At 34.0% G+C, this 21,892-nt stretch overlaps 4 protein-coding genes across 7 annotated transcripts in view; 1 reads left to right on the top strand and 3 right to left on the bottom strand.

The window, feature by feature from the left end:
• Nucleotides 1-8,862: 8,862 nt before the first annotated feature.
• Nucleotides 8,863-12,617, bottom strand: LOC107467534 (uncharacterized). 3 transcript variants are annotated; one of them, XR_002367864.2, is made up of 8 exons: nt 12,251-12,616; nt 12,102-12,148; nt 11,538-11,706; nt 11,244-11,433; nt 10,673-10,802; nt 10,328-10,498; nt 9,978-10,240; nt 8,863-9,271 (listed from the first exon to the last, which is right to left on the bottom strand). XR_002367864.2 is itself a non-coding variant. In XM_021131406.2 (7 exons), exons 1-7 carry the CDS (start codon nt 12,456-12,458, stop codon nt 10,082-10,084), a joined length of 1,074 nt encoding a protein of 357 aa, XP_020987065.1. In that variant the 5' UTR covers nt 12,459-12,617; the 3' UTR covers nt 9,332-10,081. The 3 variants fall into 3 exon arrangements, 2 of the variants coding, with proteins under 2 accessions (XP_020987065.1, XP_015942145.1); XM_021131406.2 differs by lacking the exon at nt 8,863-9,271 and having other exon boundaries at nt 9,332-10,240; nt 12,251-12,617; XM_016086659.3 differs by lacking the exon at nt 8,863-9,271 and having other exon boundaries at nt 9,332-10,240; nt 11,547-11,706; nt 12,251-12,613.
• A 658-nt stretch (nt 12,618-13,275) lies between these two features.
• On the bottom strand, nt 13,276-14,550 carry LOC107467564 (mitochondrial pyruvate carrier 1). Its single transcript, XM_016086693.3, has 4 exons — nt 14,413-14,550; nt 14,223-14,277; nt 14,000-14,135; nt 13,276-13,654 (listed from the first exon to the last, which is right to left on the bottom strand). The coding sequence occupies exons 1-4, from the start codon at nt 14,506-14,508 to the stop codon at nt 13,615-13,617; spliced, it is 327 nt and encodes a 108-aa protein (XP_015942179.1). The 5' UTR covers nt 14,509-14,550; the 3' UTR covers nt 13,276-13,614.
• Nucleotides 14,551-16,612: 2,062 nt separating this feature from the next.
• On the top strand, nt 16,613-19,178 carry LOC107467586 (uncharacterized). 2 transcript variants are annotated; one of them, XM_021131405.2, is made up of 6 exons: nt 16,613-17,158; nt 17,266-17,314; nt 17,442-17,493; nt 17,846-18,006; nt 18,127-18,240; nt 18,576-19,178. In XM_021131405.2, the coding sequence occupies exons 1-6, from the start codon at nt 16,800-16,802 to the stop codon at nt 18,735-18,737; spliced, it is 897 nt and encodes a 298-aa protein (XP_020987064.1). In that variant the 5' UTR covers nt 16,613-16,799; the 3' UTR covers nt 18,738-19,178. The 2 variants fall into 2 exon arrangements, with proteins under 2 accessions (XP_020987064.1, XP_015942205.1); XM_016086719.3 differs by having other exon boundaries at nt 16,630-17,158; nt 18,579-19,173.
• Nucleotides 19,179-19,229: 51 nt separating this feature from the next.
• Nucleotides 19,230-21,892, bottom strand: part of LOC107467403 (protein transport protein Sec24-like At4g32640) — a gene marked incomplete in the record, with an annotated part of 12,544 nt that continues 9,881 nt past the window's right edge. The window contains 5 exon segments of the mRNA XM_016086491.3: nt 19,230-19,740; nt 20,364-20,395; nt 20,486-20,574; nt 21,047-21,226; nt 21,560-21,705. Of these exon segments, the coding sequence (XP_015941977.1) occupies nt 19,631-19,740; nt 20,364-20,395; nt 20,486-20,574; nt 21,047-21,226; nt 21,560-21,705 (557 nt within the window).

The following is a 21,892-nucleotide window of genomic DNA, read 5'->3' as shown; positions in this document are numbered from 1 at the left end:
AACTCACCCGCCCAAATATTAATGAACATCCAACTCATCCCTTATCACAACATTTATTTCTAATTTCGTGAGTTTTAACTTTTATTGACAAAATTATTGATAGATTCTTGATTCTATCATTGGAATTTCATTAAAAATTCATCATCTTACTTTTTTATTGATGGAAAATCTGTTGCAAATCTTGACGATAATTTCAATTGCCAAAATTTGTCGGTAAAATCCATCGGGATAGTTAGTTATTTTCTAATAGCGATTACCATTAAATTTTGGAATAATTCTCCACATACAAGTGTTTTTTTATACAAGTCATTTATATTAACGCACTTCGAACCATTACTACACTTTTTTCACTGGACTTTCTTCTTCTTCTTGTTGCACGTTCTTCTTCCTCTTCCTCTTCTTCTTCTTCTTTTCTTTCCTTTCGTTTCTTGCATTCTCTTTCTCCTTCTTCATTTACGTGCTTTTTCTCTCTGTTTTCTTTCTTCGTTATTCTTGATTTCCATTGTTTTTTGACATCAAGCTCTGAAATCATTTTTGAAGAAGAAGAAGCAGCTGAAGATGAGGAAGAGAAAGAGGAAAAGTTCTGAATTATGCATAAGGTGTACTTCAACAAATTTTGGGTGTATTTCTTAAATCCTTTGGGTGTATTTCTTAAACCCTTTGGGTATATTTTTGTAATCGTTTGGGTGAATTTTTGTAATCCTTTGGGTGTATTTCTGTAATCCTTTGGGTGTATTTTTGTAATCGTTTGGGTGTATTTCTGAAGTTCCATTATCTTCAAAACGATTGGCAAGAAACTCGTTTTCATGGAGGAAGAAGAAGAGTCATTCATAATGCATGGTGAGTAGCGCGCTTTGGAAACAAGAAGTGGTTGAATAACATGCATGTATTTATTCTTGAATGTGGGAGTGTAATGCGTGTGTGTTTTATTGGGCTTGTGTCAACTTGTAAGACTTGTAAACCAAAAAGGCTTGTATGTGTAGCAGGCCTCTAAATTTTGTAATTTTATCATGTGCAAATACTAAAACTTTAATTTAAAGGTAATTATTCATTTTTTTTATTTCATCAACTTTCTCGATCGTTTTAGAAAAACTTAATTTCAATGGCTATTGGAGTAATTTTTTTACTCATTAGTAAAACTTTTACTAAGGTCCCTAATTAATTTCCATCTTTTCTTCATGTGAACTAAAACATTCTCTTGCTTTGTTATAAGAGTGAGACTTTTGGATTTATTGATTAATCAAATAAACAATAGAAGTCATGTTTATAGTGTGATCAAAATTAGGGATGTTCAAAACCGATCCAATCCGAACAAAATCGACTAACCGAACCAAAAAAACTTATAACCGAATAAACTAAAAACCGAAAAAACTGAAAAAATGAGATTTTGCATTTTTTTGCGGTTCGGTTTGGTTTTCGGTTCTTATAAGGAAAATTCTAACCGAACCGAACTGAACCAATTTTATGAAAAATCCTAAATTAAACCTACCCCAAGCCCAAATGACCTAACAGCCGTAGCAACAACATAACCCTAACTCTTCTTGCCCCCTTTGCCTCCAATCCTCTGAACCTTCAGCAACGCCTTTTGCTCTCCCTTTACCTTCCTGTTCCTTCTTCTGCTCCGCGCCTCCACCATTGTTGCCGGCCTGCCGCTGGACAACACCAACCCTGACTCGCGTCCCGCGGCCCTGTTCTCTCCTTCTCCCTTCCTCGTAGCACCGCTCTCTCTCCGTCGTCCTTCCCGGCACAGCTCCACGCAACACATCATCGTTCTCTCCCAGCAGCACGCCATTGTTCTCCATGGATCCACAAAGGCTGCAGCAACAAGCCGTCGTCCTCGTAGTGCCTCTCTCTCCATCGTCCTCCCTGCCCTCATCCAGTCTGTTTGCATCAGCAAATTATCAAGAATGGAGCCTGAGTCAGGTTGGTTCTTCTACTTCTGATCTGAGCTCTTGCTATCTTTTGCTTTTTGATTTTCTATGTTCTATTGATTTTTTACTTCTTGATTTATTGTTCTCTCTTTTAATATTTGCTGGTTGCTGCTACTATTATCTTTTTTTCTAACAACTATGCTTTGCACCCAATGTTGGCTATATATTGGCTAAAGATTTGTTGGTCATCTGATACGTGGTCAGGAGTACATTTTCGTCATCTTAGAGCTAAGGGCTGGAATGATAATCTTATCATATTCAAGGATCTGAATGCTAGAAGAATTGTGTCATGCCAGTCTTGGACATCAAGAAGACCAAGAGTCCGTTTCAAAAACAGTGGTGCTGAAAGGGCAACAATTCATAAGGCCCATTGGGCTACGGCAAGATAACAAGAAGCCCAATAAAGCTTTTCAAATTCAATGGGAGGCATAATTTTTATTACTTTTCAAATTTTTAGTAATTTATTTTTAATTTGTTTTGCTGTCAGAGTTTGTTGGAAGATTTGAATTACTTTTGATTTGCTTAGTAGTATTGTTAGGGATTTTAAATTTAAATCAAATCTGATCTAATTTAATAAGATCAAATCTGATTTAAATTAGTTATCATATCTTTAGGATTTTAAAATTTAAATCAAATCTGATATAATCCAATAAGATCAAATTTGATTTAAATTAGTTATCTTATCTTTAGGAGATTTAAATTAAGTTATCTTATCTTATCTTTTAGTTAGCTTGTTAGGAGCCTATTTAAACACCTCAGGTGAGACCATTTGGAATAACTTTGATGAATAAAATTTTCTTAGTGCTTTATGCACGTTTTTTTAGTGTGATTAAGTGAGGTGAGTGATTTGCTTCGCTTGTCGCATGGAGAAGATTGAGTGATTCAATTTTCATCTCTCTGATCTAGATTGTCAAGGATAGGTTCTTTGAAGGTCTAGTAGGGAGCCCCTTCCGCTGACCTAGGTTGCCAAGAACAGGTATCTTAGAGGTATAGTAGGAAAACCTTTATCTATCTTTTATGTTTCTGCTGTGTCTTTGGGTCCTTTTATTTAATAATCCTTATCTATTGTGATATAACCCTTAACTCCCAATTAATTCTTATCATCATCGAATAAACTTCTATGTTATATTATTTTCCACTATTAAATGTTGGCTCATTTAATGCTTGGTTATCTTTCTCCGAAAAATGATCGAGAATCCTGGCTTATTTTCCTCTCATTATAACATTACCCATATTTTTCACCCAATGATGGTTATACATCCACTAAAAAAGTATGACTATATAACGTGTACAACAAAATCAGTCACTAAATCAGCCACCACGATAAAATACATGTTATAATACAAATACATATTGAAAATAAATTAAACCATATTTGTATTTATACACAAATACATTGGTGACTGATTTTAATGATTGATTTTGATGTATAAATAGTATTTTAAAAAAAATATTGGTCGTCTAATAAAATTTTATTTTATATTTTTCACTATCTAACGTCGACTCTCATTTAATGTCTTTTTCTTAAGTTAATTCTCATTTAATGTTTGGTTATTTTTTTCTAAACAATGATAAAAAAATCTTAATTAAATCTCTTAATTATTTTCTAAATTTTTAAATGAAGAAATAATATATATTTAAATTTTTGTTAATTAAGTATTCTAATGATAACTAGAAAGATGAATTACTATTCTCAATTATTATGTGCTCAATTTTTTGGAGTCAATTCTTCATTCATGTTTTTATTAAATTCAAATTCCCAATAAAATTATGCAATTCATGTTTTACAAAAATACGTCTTCACACATGATTCATTATATTTTGCAAGAAATTTTTTTTTGAACAGTAAAAATTATAACAAACTTTTTTATGGTTTACATTGGACATGATGTCTTTGTTTATTTGCTCTATTGCAAAAGGAACAATTTTGGCTTTTCATTAAAAAACACTCCTTACCATAACATTATCCATACTTCGTACGATAGTTGTCAAAATCGGACCGAACTGCTTGGTCGGACAAAAAAATTGACAAACTAATCACAAAATCGGTTCAGTTGAGGTGTTCGAACGTAAAAGAAAAAGAACCTGTGAGAATTGATTCGAATCGGTCGATTTTGGCCAAAATAAGTGAACCAACGATTTTAAATAATCTGGCCAGTTCAAAATGCTTTTATTTTTGTACACCTCCCCAAATGTCGTTTTTGTTGGTAGCGTAATATATATGTTTAATAGTTTATTGTTTTTTTTTCTGTTTATTGGTGTATATGGTTGTTTTTGTTGCTGTTCTATATTGTTGTTGTGAATTTATAACGTTATATTGTTGGATGGGGGATAGGTTCTGTGAATTTAGGATACCTCTTGCTTTTATATTGTTGTTGTTCCATATTATTTCTGACTATTTTATATTTTTGATTTACGTGAGACCGGTTCAACTAGTGACTCACTAGTTGAACCAATTAACCAATAATATGACTGGTTCGATTACCAATTCAGTTCTAACTACTATGCTTTGCACCCAATGTTGGCTATATATTGGCTAAAGACTTGTTGGTCATTATTTGTTGCTGTTTAATGTTGGCTCATTTAATGCTTGGTTATCTTTTCCCTAAAAATGATCGAGAATCCTGGCTTATTTTTCTCTCATTATAACATTACCCATATTTTTCACACAATGTTGGTTATACATCCACTAAAAAAGTATGACTATATAAAGTGTACACCAAAATCAGTCACTAAGTCAGCCACCTCTATAAAATACATGTTAGAATACAAATACACATTAAAAATAAATTAAATCACATATGTTTTTATATACAAATACATTGATAACTGATTTTAATAGCTGATTTTGATGTATAATTAGCATTTTTTTTAAAATATTGGTCGTCTAATGAAATTTTAGTTTATATTTTTCACTATTTAATGTTGACTCTCATTTAATGTCTTTTTCTTATGTTTATTCTCATTTAATGTTCGTTATCTTTTTCTAAAAAATATAAAAAATCTTAATTTAATCTCTTAATTATTTTCTAAACTTTTAAATATATATTTAAAATTTTGTTAATTAAGTATTCTAATGATAAATAGAAAGATGAATTACAATTCACAATAATTTTTTGCTCAAATTTTTGAAGTCAATTCATCATTCATGTTTTCATTAAATTCAAATCCCCAACAAAATTATGCATTTAAAGTTTTACAAAAGTACGACTTCACACATGATTCATTATATTTTGCAAGAAATTTTTTGTGAACAGTAAAAATTATAACAAACTTTTTTATGGTTTACATTGGACATGATGTCTTTGTTTTTTTGCTCTGTTGTAAAAGAAACAATTTTAGCTTTTCATTAAAAAACACTCCTTTCCATAACATTATCCATACTTCGTACCATATTTGTCAGAATCGGACCGAACTCCTTGGTCGGACTAAAAAATTGACAAACCAATCACAAATTCGGTTCAGTTGAGGTGTCCAAACTTTAAAGAAAAAGAATCGGTGGGAATTGATTCGAATTGGTCGATTCTCACTTGTCGATTTTGGCCAATCAGTGAACCGACAATTTAAATAATCTGGCCTATTCAAAATGCATTTTTGTTGTACACCTACACAAATGACGTTTTTGTTGGTTTGTAATATATATGTTTAATTGTGGATCGTTGTTTTTTTTGTTTGATTATTGGTGTATATGGTTGTTTTTGTTACTGTGCTCTATTGTTGTTGTGAATTTATAATTTTATATTGTTGGATGGGGGATAGGTTCTGTGAATTTAGGATACCTGCTACTTTTATATTATTGCTGTTCCATATTATTTCTAACTATTTTATATTTTTTATTTACTTGAAATCGGTTCAACCAGTGACTCACCAATTGAACCCATTAACCAATTAACCAATAGTATGACTGGTTTGATTACCGATTCAGTTCTAACTACTATGCTTTTCACCCATTGTTGGCTATATATTGGCTAAAGATTTGTTGGTCGTCGTATAAACTTCTATTTTATATTATTTTTCACTGTTTTACATTGACTCATTTAATGCTTGGTTATCTTGTTGATCTCCTTATCACCATAGAGCACATGCAGACCATCCTCGAACTCAATAATAGTTGGGTCGTGCCAGTAGATTTGTTTGTATGTCAAGTACCTCAAACCCTTGAAAAGTTCCTCCAAGTCCTTCTTGTTTACGAAATCAATATCCATTGGAGGAAACTTCTCTACCTTCCCGTCTAAGTATTGTAGCTTACCATTAGCTCTAACAAGCTTTCTGCCATGGTTAAATACAGGGATCACAAACACAGACATCTGCAACATTTAAAAATAGTTTTACCGTAATGCACAACAATGCCACCAACATTATCATCACTAAAACCACTACATACAAATTTCATTACCCGGATTACTAACTACGTTTATCAACCCCTAGCATTATCAAACCCTAATTAAAAACAGTGTTTCTTCTTAACCACTTTATCCATTAATCATACTAATCATTTCGAACGTAAAGATCCTCACATCACACCCCGCATAAACATGCATGGAAAACAACTACATTCTTAACTAACACAATGTGAAAATCGAAAAACTGAACTAACCTTTCACTGCCGTCTCACATAGTGAACGTCTATGCCCTGCACACGTTCGTCGCAGATTCGTTTATACCAGACTTCCGTTCTAGCGTCGTGCAAAGGTTCTAGAGGGAAACAATGGTGGAAGATGAAGTGTTAGGGCTTTTTAGTGAATGAATGAAAAGAAGAGGGATATTACAGTAAATGTACTTCGAAAGTGAAGGGGAATATTAACCCAATGCAACGACGCCGTTTGAGTTGCAGGGAGGGGATTTTAAGTCCCTGCAAGTCTGCAACAACTTCTACTTACACGTGGCACATTTAATTGACACCTCAGCCTCCACCTGACATGTCATCCAGGCAACCTATTAGCAACTGGTCACAGGGGTCGATTCGTTCACTTTTGTCGTTGGTTGAGGATCGGGTAGAGATTTCTGGATGATAAAGGTGCGATATATCCCAGTTTAAAATGTTCAGGGGCCGGAAAGGGTATTTATCCTTATTATTATTATTATTATTATTATTATTATTATTATTATTATTATTATTATTATTATACGTGTTTATGGTTGTCTTTGTTGTTGTGGTATATTATTGTTGTGAATTTATAATTTTATATTGTTGGATAGGGGATAGGTTCTTTGAATTTAGGATACCTTCTACTTTTATATTGTTGCTTTTCATATTATTTCTGACTTTTTTTTTGTGAGATCGGCCAATAACTTACCAGTTGAACCAATTAACCAATAGTCTGACTGGTTTGATTACCGATTCAGTTCTAACAACTTTGCTTTGCACCCAATGTTGGCTATATATTGGCTAAAGATTTGTTGGTCATGGTATAAACTTCTATTTTATATTATTTTTTCACTGTTTAACATTGGCTCGTTTAATGTTTGGTTATCTTTTCCTGAAAAATGATCGAGAATCCTGGCTTATTTTCCTCATGTTATTTTTCTCTAGTGTTGGTTATACATCCACTAAAAAAGTATGACTATATAATGTGTACACCAAAATTAGTCACTAAGTCAGCCACAAATATAAAATACATGTTAGAATACAAATACAGATTGAAAATAAATTAAACCACATATATATTTATACCAAAATACATTGGTCATTGATTTTAATGGCTGATTTTAATGTATAAGTAGCATTTTAAAAAAAATATTGGTCGTTTAATGAAATTTTATTTTATACTTTTCACCATTTAGCTTTGACTTTCATTCAATGTCTTTTTCTTATGTTTATTCTCATTTAATGTTCGGTTCTCTTTTTCTGAAAAATGATAAAAAAATCTTAATTTAATCTCTTAATTAATTTCTAAACTTTGAAATAAAGAAACAAAATATATTTAAAATTTTATTAATTAAGTATTTTAACGATAATTAGAAAGATGAATTACAATTCCCAATGATTATTCACTCAATTTTTTGTAGTCAGTTCATCATTCATGATTTTATTAAATTCAAATTCCCAATAAAATTATGCATTTAAAGTTTTACAAAACTACATCTTCACACATGATTCGTTATATTTTGCAAGAAATTTGTTGTGAATAGTAAAAATTATAACAAACTTTTTTATGGTTTACGTTGGACATGATGTCTTTATTTTTTTGCTTTGTTGTAAAAGGAACAATTTTGGCTTTTCATTAAAAAACACTACTTACCATATCATTATCCATACTTTGTATCATAGTTGCCAAAATCGGATTGAACTGCTTGGTTGGCCTAAAAAACTGACAAACGAATCACAAAATCGGTTCAGTTGAGGTGTCCGAACGTAAAAGAAAAAGAACCGGTGAGAATTGATTTAAATCGCTCGATTTTAGCCAAAATCGATGAACCGACAATTTTAAATAATCTGGTCAGTTCAAAATGCTTCATATTTTTTTTCCGTACACCTCCCAAATGACTTTTTTGTTGTTGTAGTGTAATATATATGCTTAATAGTGGATCATTTTTTTTCTGATTACTGGTGTATATGGTTGTTTTTGTTGCTGTGCTATATTCTTGTTGTGAATTTATAATTTTATATTGTTGGATAGGGAATAGGTTCTGTGAATTTAGAATACCTGTTGCTTTTATATTGTTGTTGTTCCATATTATTTCTGACTATTTTATATTTTTTATTTACGTGAAATCTATTCAACCAGTTACTCACCAATTGAACCAATTAACCATTAATATGATTGGTCAGTCCTAACTACTATGCTTTGCACCCAATGTTGGCTATATATTGGTCAGTCCTAACACACAAGCAAATTCAACTTAAAACAAACACAAACTAGATTCAATCATCCACAAAAATACACGCATGTAAATTTTAAATCCAAAAAATTCATCAATATGGCTTAAATGACACCAGAAATACTACAATTAACTTACATGAACTAATTACATCAAATCCAATTCAATGAGACCAAATGTACCTTATTTAAATCCAGAATGCACCGAAGTTACTTAATTATGACGACACACAAACAAACTCAATTCAAAACAAGCACAAACCAAATGCACCTTATCTAAATCCAGAATACACCAAAATTACTTAATGATGATGATACACAAACAAACTCAATTCACAACAAGCACACAAACAAGATTCAATCAATCACAAAAACACATGCATGTAAATTTTAAATCTAGCTAATATATTCTGCATAACTCAAAACATCTCCTCCTCATTCTTCTTCATCATTATCTTCTTCTTTTCTTGTTCATCTTCTTCTTGTTTTACCTTCTCATGCTTCTTCTGGTTTTACTCTCTTAACAAGAATAAAAACAAGAAAGAATCAAACAAAAAATAAGAAACACATAATGCTGCAAAATCACTCGGAAGAGGAAGAGGAAAAGAAAAAAAAAACGCAGCGACAACAGTAGCAATAAAAAAACGACGATGAGGAGGAAACACGCAAAGGAGGAGGAGGAGCGCGGGAACGCTCTATGTAGTTGGAGCGTGTATTCACGCTTTCACTAATGAAACTAATTTTTGTTGAGTTTGGACCAACTTGGTTAGACTTAGTAGTTGGAGCGTGTAGCATAACTGTAACAATTAACTTATGGATTATGACAATCAAACAAAGTAATAAACTTATATATACTGCATCACATGCTTATTACCACATTAATTGTCAAATTTATGGACCTCAGCTTGTAAGAAATAAGCTTCCTAACATGGTTTAATTACACCTGGACTACTAAATTGACTATACATCATGCATATCCGAAAATTCTATATCAAATGCAGACTATTTTTGGTTTCATCAATATACCATAAGATATTGAAATTGGTGAAGTACAACATATAAACCCACTCATGTATCACAAGACCATAGGGTTCCATTGTGTTTCAGTTTTGTTCACAAAACACATTCAATTGACATAATAGCCACATTATAAATAGGTGCAAAATTGACAGCAGGTTCTACTTGTTAACAGAGCCAGAATAATTTGTTAGGCTATTGCTCATACCTTCAGCCGAGTTTGAGAGGGGCTACTTTTAGTTGTATCAAAGAGTCATAAGGGATACGCCATGTATTCCAGCATAAGCCATCTGAAAGAATCACCGGCACTTCTCATTCAGCCATAGACCCTTCCTTTGTATTTGAATTCAAGGCCCTGACGCAGAGCCGAGGCTTCGTACTAACAAGGTTCCTAGGGAGGACAGAGACAGCAACCACAATCGACCCGTTTGGCACTCCGGAAATGGGGAGCACTTCGACAAGAACACACAGCTGCAACAATAGAGTCAATACCCAGAGTATGCACAAATGTGAGTAGCACAAGCTAGACTATTTTTGGGGGGCATACAACATGTTTACCTCTGGAATCCTGAGGTCAACTACTGAATCTCCCACCACGCAATTGACTGCAGAAGCCACTATGCCAAAGCACTTATTGCGGTCTAGCAAACTGAATGCATTGGAATCCTTTGATTTTTCTTTCACATACTTCGTCTCTTCAATTCCTCTTCGGTTGTACCCAACAGCAAACTACAGAATAAAATACAATACTGCTAAACATGGACTTTGATTGTCTAAAACTTATATCGTATGAGATTGGTTTAAGATTTTAATTCATCTACAAATATCAAGACTTGTTGATGAGTACAGGACTTATCATGAGGTGAGGCTCATTTGCATCAGAAAGGTAATATTGTATTGCACCTTTACAGGTCGTTCAAGTATGTTCTGTTTATCATCCACAAACTTTTTAACTAGCATTGATACTACTTCTTGCAGCTCTTTTTCATTTAAACCACAGGTAGCCTGGATTGGGAAAACGCGATGGCACCAGCTGCAGAGAAAACATGCTCACCCATTAGTGCCAGAAAAGATGTGAACTGAAATCACTCACTAAAAGACTTTTCTAGTCTCCGTTCGCAAACCTAATATGCCCACTCAACAAAATTAGAAGCAAGATACGCAATTCCACATTTTTATCAATCATTTCAAAAGCTTAAAGTTACTGCATCAATGGTTGTTAGGGCTTGAAGGCTAAACAAATGTATCAGTGGAAGGGCAACCAATTATCAAACTTGTTTAACCACTTAGGATAAAAAAGTCAATCAGTGTTTTCTTGAACAAAAATCTTGGCTCAGCTTTTCTTCAAGAAATACGTCTTCATTTTCTTCCATGGCCAGGAGGGAATGGCATAAATCCACACCACCATTTACTTCCTAGAACCATGAACACGACATTTTGAACTAACACTAAAAGCATAAGCAAATTTACTTACGCTGGCGATTTCACACTCCCAGATTCATAAGCTTGAATGATATTTGACACAATATCAACAGTGTCGGGCAATGCGTCCTCTGGAAATGTAAAGAGAAGCAAACCACTCCTTGTAAGCTTAACCAGGGAAAGACCAGGAACTCCTTCAGCATCTGTCTCTGCTCTATTACCGCTCCCGCTTAAAAGCTTACCTGCCACCATTGAGGCCATGAATTTTCAGCTCAACAAACCAAGAACACTACCTCCTTCTCCCTCCCGAAACTGGAAGACAAAAAGAAAAGGTCCAACTATATACACTCAATACCGTCTCCAGAGTTAGAAGTGGCAGAGGCTGTTTCCTTTTCCTTGTTGTCCAAACACTCCTCAGCATCATCTTCTGTGCATACCCTTCTTTTCTTAGAAGCGTTATCATCTTCAAGGTCGTTCAAACTGTTATAAGAACCCTTGCTGAAGGGCCTGGCAAACTGTATGAAAAGTTAGAAGGTCTTGTTTGTGCATTAATATACTCCAATCTCTCTAATGAATGAATTCTATAGAGAATCATTATTTGCTAACCAATCATGCTACGTTTGCATAAAAAATCAGTCACCAATCCGCCACTGCGTATAAAAATCTGTATTTGACATCTCAATTTTTTTTATTATACTACTCAAAAAAAGTTCGATTATTCTACTATGGCTGATTATTCCAGTAGCTAATTATTTAGTTAGAAAAAATATGTGAATCAACGTGTATAAATTTACACAAATAACGACTCTTTTTGTGTGCATGTAGCATTTTCTTTTGTTAATTAATAGCATTTAACATTGAAACATGAGAATAATAACGGTTAAGAGAAGAGGGTAAAGAAAGGGGGAACCTTGTGGAGTATAGAGATTGCTTCCTTGGTAGCGCTTTTCTCCCGTTCTGTAAAACATGATTCCAAATTGGTGTATATATATATAGAAAAGAGAGCTAACTGAACAGTGGGAAAATGGAGAAAGAAGAGAAGAGAAGGAAGTAACTGACTGATAGTACAAGTGATAAGAAAGCCCGAATGGGAGCCATGAAGGAGAGTGGAGGGGGCGTTGTAGTCGAACCGGGGAAGCTTGATCACCGCCGAGTGCTGCTCCCATGGAGACATCTCTTTCTTCTCTTTCGGTGTTTCTCTTTCGTCTTCTCTTTCTTCGTGTTCATTCCTTCCAGTCATTGTGGCTGTTCCGCCATCCTCCGCCATTCTCTGCGTTTGTTGTACTCACCGTCCGCCGCTACCTTCCTCGTCTTAAATGACACACCGTCGCGTCCAAAAGGAAAACTGAACCCTTTCTTTTTTAACTTCCAAAAATTACTTTATTTCTAATTTCGTGCGTTTTAACTTTTATGACTAGATGTATTTGTTTGCGGCTTATCTTCAAAGGCTCCATTTCTTCCTAATTAAATTCTTAAATAAATCTTAATTTTTTTTGTAACTTTTTTTTTATAATTCAGTATTTTTCTTTAAATTTTTTTCCGGACCAAATTAGTATTACTTCCGTGATTTCTCAAGAATTAAATATCAAAACTGAATAATTTGGAAAAAATGATTGTTTAACATACTATAAATTAGTTGAATTTTCCATCCATTTTATTTACTATTTCTTGTATAATTTGAAGAGATTATTCAATTATGTGGAAATCAAACCCCCCACCCCCAAAAAGCCCTAAATTAAAATGTGCAAATTATCCAAATTTAATTTCTGAATAAAGATTATTAATGCTGCTGCTCAGAAGTAAGAAGTTATTCAAATATTTAATCAACGAAAAATTATAATTGTTAAAAATAACTTTTAGAAAGTTGGCTAGAATTTGTTAGGAAACTAGAAACTCCCCATGCCAATCAATTTCATAATTCAACACTCTCCTACCTATAAAAAAAAAGGATTTTCATCCTTTTGAGGTCTGCTTTTGACAGAGGCAGAACTGTAAGAGGTTGTTCTTGAAAGAGGGAAAAAATGCTTTAGCTGAGAACGGAAATCTATTCAAACAAAGGGATTAATAGCAACTTGAAGAAAGAATTGGACATATGAACGTTCATTCACATAAATATGAAAGTCCAAATCATATAGTCGAGTTTTCACCTCCCAGTCTTGGAAGTGAATTTCAGCTATGGACAAATCCTTCGAAGTTAAAATGCTTCTGGGGGAGATACATACAAAACCCACCCATATATGCCTTTAACTAATTGACTAATTGTTTAGACCTTCCATTCAAACCCTCCCCAGATCAAACAAACTTGGATAATCTCAACCTCTCAGTTTCCACGAGCATTTCTTACAATCAATTATTCATAAATACGCAAATTCAAATGGAAAAATCTCTTCAAGTTGCTACATTCAGAACGTGCTAGCATTGAGTCACTGTGGTGAAGCTTCTTCCTTCTTATCCGAGAGATAACTATAAAAGAAATGAAGAGATGCAAAGGTTATTACATTAATTGGTAGTTAGAATAATGTCCAATATAATGCATATATAGATCAATTATTGCCAATTGATACTTCCTGTTTCTGGAAATGGCATGTTATTTTAAGAAACATATACCACCCTTGGTGATTAATTCAAAATAAAGGTAGAAAGAAGGTAACAGTGACTCCCAGCTAATGAGACTAAATGTGTATTCATGTCGAAGTATCTTAAAATTAGAAGAGAAACGATATAATATACCACAGTTATCCTCACATGGAGTAACGAGAATAAAAATTGGGTAAGATCAAAGTTTTGCTGGTTTGGTCAGCCACTTACCCCTGTCCCTTTGCCCAACGGGAGAGCTGATAGAGTTGTACGGTCTCATTTGATGCATGGCATGCAAGAAGTAGATAGTTACGCGGCTGTACCATCCATGCAAATCTCATGAATAATGCAGAGTAGACACACATTGCTGCAGTATCAAAAGAAGATGTGTCAATAAGACAAACAAAATAATAATAAGAAAACAATATCTTATAGAACTTGGGATTTTACAAACCTGCTGTCATGTTGCCAGAGATCATTTCTGGAGGTTTATTCATGTCAGCCAACCCCTACAAGTCAGAGTTTGGTGTATTAGTGTAGGAGAAGGCAATATTGTGAATGATCAATAACCATTTAAGTAAACGAATGCGGCGGACTCTTTCCATTATGAAGGTAATATCATATTATCATAGCATGATACTCACAGCAGCAACAAATCCCCAGTTTGCAACAGGTCCCCAAAAGTGAGTTGTTTTAGGGCCGACTGGACTGTTCAAAAATGCTTTGAAGGAGGAAGCCATTTGATACAAGTACTACTTCTGATTGCCATTAAAACATGTCAGGTAACCTCATAAGAGAAACAACATCATGTAAATACATATATTAAGTTAAAATCCGAATAGTTACACCATAGCACCAAAAGCAAAATGGTTACACCACAGAATGTTTTATCCATTGCAAAAAAAAAATAATAACAATAAAATAAAATCCTACAGCATCTTACAGCTCTAATTGCACAAAATATTCTAGATCACTCTACAACCACTCATTTATTCTCATTCACCTTTGTTTATTCTCTTAAATGTTTGTGGTAATAAATCAAATCAATTTTGCAGAAGAATCAACCTTCCTCCATGGTGTATACAGGAATTTCTCCTATTGCACTCACAGATGCAAAAATAAATCACTGCCCAGCAAAATAACCCTCTCAATTTTTTTTTGAATTGAGGGAGTAAAATGTGAATTTTAACCTTTCAATGTTTTCTCTTGGTCCTGCCTATAAAATATATGTGATGAGAGATCACACTTTATCCCTTCAAGTGAGAAAAAAAATTGAGGATCCAATCCGTCTCAGGTCTTAAAAGTGTAATCTAGTTAAGCCATTGGAATTTATTAAATGATTATTAGAAACAACTTAAGCAAGCACTCTGTCCATCATAGTCTAACTTCCAAGAATAATTGAGCCAAATGCTAATCTCATCAGAGATCTAATCAAATAGAGCACCCTAACGAGACAAATTTGATTACAAAGAATATTTACTTTATGCAAGGGCCATTGCTCATATAATCAGCAAATACACATCACATAACAGTTTGTGGATTCAAGTAATTAGTAAGCAATGAAGAAAATTCCTTAAAACAAGTAGCGTAATTCATTTGAACTATATAGCTAATCAATTAGGGTGAACACGACAGAAGAGAAGGAAAGCAGTTATACGAGGCGCGCGCATAGAAGAAACCTAAAACAGAGAGAGACTTGGGGCCTTACCTACTCTTTATAGCTTCTGACTACTTGGAGAACATTAGAACACTTATGGACCCTCAAACGACACCGTTTTTGTATTCATCCACCAGTTCTCACGTTAGAAGGGAAAATAAAATGCGGAATTAGTTGATACATGTTTAAAATTTAAATATTGAGAAAGTACAGGAACAACGCTCTTTCTGACTAACATAAATAATAGATTAAAAAATTAAAGTTAATTTTAATTTTAAAAATTAAAATTAAAATTAATTAATTTTAATTATAATTTTAAATTTGTTTTTTTAAATCACTATCGGTCTCTCGTAATCCTATGCCACCATCATCGCTACATCATGACTACGGTATCTCGTAGCTGCGGTCTCGTTATTTGTTTTTTATCAACTAAATCGCATGTTTATTTTATTATGTTTGCGGATTATTCTTTTCATTTTAAAATAGATATTTATTTGGATATACCATTGATATTTTACTTAATTTGCTTGATTTTGCATACACATATGCGGATGATTCTTTTCACTAAAATGTGAATGTTTATTTAAGTCATACTATTTGGGTGAATGTAGCAAAATAGTATGCGATGGAAGTGACAAAGCAACAACATGGAAGCAAAGGTAGAGGTGCACTCGTTGGAGTAGCGGGAGAACAAGGCTTCTAGCTCAGCAATGGTGCGACGTTACAGAAAGAAAAAGAAGGCGCACAGCGACAATATCACTTGCAGGGAGAACAGGAACAGTGTGACGTATGAAAAAAGGTGTAGCCACAGTGTCAGTTGCAAGAAGTATAGGGATGGTGCGACGCATGGGAGAAGAAGGTGCAGCAGCGTGACGCGTTGCTTCTTCAAACGATAACGGCAGTGAGGTGTGTTAATGATGGTGCGATTATAGTAAAAGAAGATAAATGTGGTAGGAGAGAGATTAGAGTTGTAGTGAATAAATAGAGTAGAATATTTTTTTTAGTGGGACTTGAAATGCAATCCATTGTTCGAATTATTTGCACCCACATTGTCTACCTAACTGTCTTAGCAAAATTCTTAAATATTTTATTTTAAAAATAAATTTAATTTTGATGCATTGTAAAGAGATTATGTCATTTGAATTATAATTCATTGGCGTATTCCAATTTAATTGTTTGCATATACTTTCAAGAAATAAATCAGTCCAATTCAGTTGTTTATGTTCTTGTATTCCTTCTAATCTTGCTAATATTAGTGGTATATATCCTCCAAAATATATTTGTTAGATAAACCGTTCTTTTATTGTTCAACAGAACACTTTCCTAAAAGAGGAAGAGGCATAGGCGCATTGCATTTCAGTTTCTGATACAGAAATGAATCAACAGCTATTACGGCCTCTAAGGTCATTGCCATGGTTGCACCACCACCACCCAAGAACTGCTGCTACTGCCACCCTTCTTCCACTTCAACATCATCATCTTCTCTCCTCAAAACAACCACCCACGAAATCATCATCATCCTCTCATATTGCTTCAGCTCAGCGAAACCTCAATACCCGTTCGCGGGGTCTTCTACGAACCAATGTTCCGCTACCATCGCCATCCACCACCGCAGACTTCGATTCCGAACTAAAGAAGAGCCGCAACCAATTGAAGCGCGAAGCAAAGCGTGCTGTGCAGTGGGCCATGGATTTGGCTTCCTTGTCTCCTCCCCAAATTAAACGCATCCTTGGGTCCGTTTTCTCGTTTTCGCTTCTACTCATTTATCTTCTTTTTTTGTTCAAAGTTGCAATCTTTGGTGAAAAAAGAAAAGAAAAAACATTGTCTGATTTGTTTGCAGAGTGGCTTCTTTGGACCAAGTTGTGTTCGAAGCTCTCATGTTGGTTAAGGTGCTCTTTCATTATTTTTCATTCAAGTAATCATGACACTGATGCAATGCTGATGACTTGTTTATCTGATAATGTGGTCATTTTGGATGAATTTGTTGAAGATAAGGTGTTTGTTGTTTTGCCACAGAGACTAGGACCCGATGTTCGCGAAGGAAAGCGGAGGCAGTTCAATTATATTGGTAATTGCTTTATCAACACTTTGATCTTTTTCTTCTTTTAAAAGAAATTAAACTATGTTTTGGATGGTATATTTAGTGTCGCATTATCATCGTAAATAAGAATTTGTTTGCAACTAGTAGTCATTCAAAACACGATTGAGCATCACAGCATCGTATTCAAGTTGCATATATCAAATGTGTGTTTCATACTTTACAATTTATTTTGCGTTGGTTGGTATATGTATTCCTTGGCTTCTTGTGCTAACTGACTGATCATGTGTTGTTGTCTTTCAATTTAGTTGTGTTAAGTTGATGAGATGTTACATACATTCTGCAGTGCAGATTCATGTTCTTCATGCATAAATTGTCTCAGGAAAATTGCTAAGGGACGTGGAACCTGATTTAATGGATCGATTAATTAAAGTAACAAAAGATTCTGATCAGAAGGAGCTACAGGTTTTAACTGGATTAGGGGCCGATGATCTTGAGGATGATGATGACTTGATAGAAATTGAATCGGAGGAGGATGAAAAGGTATCATACGATCATTACATCTCATGCCAAACTAGACATAATTAATTGGAAAAATCTTTATGATATACTTTTCATTGGTTCTATTGATAGTGTACAACTTTTTCTTGCACATTTGATCAGGAATCTAATTCGTATGATAATCAAGTAACAAAGTGGTTTGATGGTTTGATCGATAAGGACATTCAAATCACCAATGAAGTTTATTCAGTTCAGGGAGTTGAGTTTGATCGGCAGGTAATATTTTGATCCATGCTTCAAAGCAACAAAAGTTCCCTACCCAGCTACAGGCTAAGATCACTTGTTTACCTGGTAGCTCTGTTCACTGCTACGTTCCTATCTCCAGTTTTACTTTAGCTTCGAACTCATAACTATTAGGCTCTCTTAATACATAAAGTCAAACTCATTCATAAGGATTATTATTTATAATTGGTCTAGAATAGGTCAAGTAGGCGTCACTAATGCTTGCTTGTGCCTTCACAATTTACCACTATATATATATATATATATATATATTGGCACAGAGGATTTTTGTTTCTATTGATGTTATAAGTTAACGTCTCTAACTTTAGCAGGAGTTGCGAAAGCTTGTACGTAGAGTGCATTCTACTCAGGAAATGAAGGCTGCAGATGATGAAGAGGAGAAAAAGAAAGAGATGGCATCAACTCGGGCTAAGAAGGCGTTGACTCGATTCCTTCGTGGTCTTGCAAGGAGTCTTATTAATGATTATTGAATATTATTTGAGAGATTAATTTGATACCGACAAAATGGCTGAAATGTATGGAAAGTAATATACCCTGTCCTGGGTGGGCAACATGCTAAGGAAACGTCTATTCTTTCTCATTTGAATTAAACGTAAATTAGTTATTTGCAACTAGACCATTAAGTGGTGAATATTTGATTTCTGATGTACAATCATTAATTTAGAGAAATTGTACGATAAGAGATGAATACGAATAACTTCAGCAGAAAAAATACTGACAGAAACATTATCAATTTATCATCTGCAGTTCACCTGTTGAAATTCTTGTATATCGGTTAACTGGTCTTTTCTTGAGCTTATTTTTTGTCAGAAGTCTTGTTGAACAAAGGGTAAAATAAAATGGAACTCGAGTTAGTAAAATTATATTCCCACAAGGTCTTTTATCTGTTGCTCGCTTGTAAATTATCGTCTTTGGTTCGCTACGGTTATTGATCAAAAGATTTCGTGTCTAAAATGGAGAAGGGGAGAATTTGTTGCAACTATTAAAAAAATCACTTCCTTCACAGGGGCTAGTTCCGTACATAAAGATTTATTCAAATAAGACACACTATAATAATATTTCTCATGAAGAACACATAATTGCGCATAGAATTTTGTATTATCAGTATGGCACCCAACTACAAAACTTCAGAAAAAGAAGAAAGAGGGGGGGGAGATAATATCAAACTATTACCAACATCAACTAACTTATACATGTACGCCAACAAAATTTAAACAACAAAAACGTATTTTCTGGTTTTCCTTTCACAAACGCAAGGCAAATGAATGCGCATAAATGGGCAGGATCTCACCTATTCTTGGGGCTTGGGCTTGCTCTATCATTTACGTCTAAAGGCTTGCAAAAATGAAGCAGCAGATCTTGGTTATGATGTCATTTTATTCTGGATTTGCCTATGGACATGGATAAGAAACTCCACATAGGAGTAACCACCGGCGCTCTTATCTTCTACCATATACGAGTAAAATAACATTCCTGCAAGATAGGTAAATAGATGGCTTCGGTTAAAAAATAAGATTAATGCAAACTACACAGGACACTATACTAAGGTTGGAATATATCATGAAATGCATAACATAAGATGGTTTCATGTTATACAAAGGCATTTTGGTAAGCTTCGTAGAAAATACAGCATCTAAAGAGCTTAATAGACATTCTAAGATTTCGAGGAAAAATAATAAATCAATAAAGAAAAATCAATTTGGGGAAACAAAGCAGACAAGTTGCTAAATCAAAACACGATTGACCTATTAAAGCATGGATCTCTTCATGTGGCAGGTTAAAAAGAAAAACTTCTAACTCTTAAAAATATATATCCAACAAAAAATTATTTCAGTTCCACCCAAGAAAGTTTAGCATGAATATATATTTTCCAATACAAGGAGTTCTCTATGGAATAATCCCCGTAAAGGTTAACATACCAAAGCATCCTCTTAGGTTTCCCCCAAAAAAGCAATGAAAAAACAATGGATTCAATGAGAATGTTTAGTACATCAGAAAGATTACTTGGTGTCAAGAAATGAAATATGGCGAGAGAAGAGCTGCAAGTGAAATTTGAAATATAAAAGAAATTGATGGTATGACGTTAGCGCACTTACCTGATTGATCTCCTTTCCTGCACAACTTCAACCTGCCAGAAAGGATAAAAAATTGCTTAAATTAAACTTCATTTAGTAAATATCATCTTATATTTATTAACAAGGTTTGAAAAAGACCTTACCTAAGATAGGAACATCTTTGCCGCCGTATCTCATTGACCACTTCATTTAACCTCTTAGACAATGGATTGTCATGTTGCTGCAATACAAACTGAATAAATATAATTGTTAGCTAGCTATACATTGCAAGTTCTGAACAATAAAGTACTACAAAGGTAACTGCTGCTTAATGTTAACCATTTGTCCTTTTTGTTTTTCCTCCCTTTTTTACCTCAGAGTGAAGTCATTCAGTAATAAAAAAAAACATTAACCACTTTGTGGACAGTGTTAACCCCTTGAAGTTCATATACTTGCTCTCTTACCCCAAATTCCTCCTCATTTTTTGGAAACGGGAAAGAAAAGAATGATTGGGCATCTATGGAAAGATGAGAAATCATAAAAAACAAAGGAAAACAAGCAACCATGATGGCTAAAGATTGCATGAAAGCTGTCCAATCTCTTTTTCCCTCAACATCAAACATTCCCTTCAAGACATCCACTAAGGGAGGAAATTGATATCTTATAAGCCATTAGACAATTGGGGCTAGAAACAATCAAAAACAAAAGAGGATAATAGAAATTACCAGAGTAGGAATTTCATCAATAGAAGCAACACCAAACAGTCTCCTCACAGTCTCCGGACTCGCAGCTTCTCCAACATATATCAAGCAATCATAACCGTTCTCAAGAAGATATATTCCCTCTTCACTAATGTGTTCACTAGAAAGTGGAAGAAAGGAAGGAATAACGGATTCCTCACTTTCCTGCAATTGATAATATGGTATGAGTATCTTTAGAAGTAATATAATGGCAGGTTCAATTGTCGATGGTATAAAACAAAGCCTTACATACGATGACTTTGTCAAAATATTAACCATTGAATTTTTTCATCAGTTAGCTTAAGTTCACAAAATTTCATATTGTCAAATAACATTTACTACTGGTTTGTTTTTTAAGATAAGAATGCAAATCATTTTGAAAATGATCAAATTTTGACTGAGCACTTCCTACTGTGCAATTCATCTAGTTTTCGTCATGTAGAATCTCAGTTTCTCATAACGTAATTATATATTTCTGAACATCATTGATAAACAAACCTTTGAGTCAAGATCATGGATAGCCACCATCCTAGGATACACAAGTGGTATTGCCAATGGACAGGAGAGAGAAGATACATAATTTATCCAAAATGATCGTTCATCAATCTTTCCATCTGTTCGCAACCCTGTACTCTTGGTTAATGCTGAAAAAGAAACAGAAAACTCAAGTTAGCCCCCAATTACATTGGCCTTCTAAAGGAGGCCATCATCAACGTTAGAGATGGAACAATCAATTAATCATTGACAAAGCTCTAACAGCCATACTCACTTCACAGCCCCCATAAAAAAAGGACGCCATGCTTAAAAGCAAACAAGAGATGGGGAAATATC

The sequence above is a fragment of the Arachis duranensis genome, chromosome 9, assembly GCF_000817695.3.
Source record: "Arachis duranensis cultivar V14167 chromosome 9, aradu.V14167.gnm2.J7QH, whole genome shotgun sequence".
Lineage (NCBI taxonomy): Eukaryota > Viridiplantae > Streptophyta > Magnoliopsida > Fabales > Fabaceae > Arachis > Arachis duranensis.
This window is presented reverse-complemented; position numbering and strand designations above follow the sequence as displayed.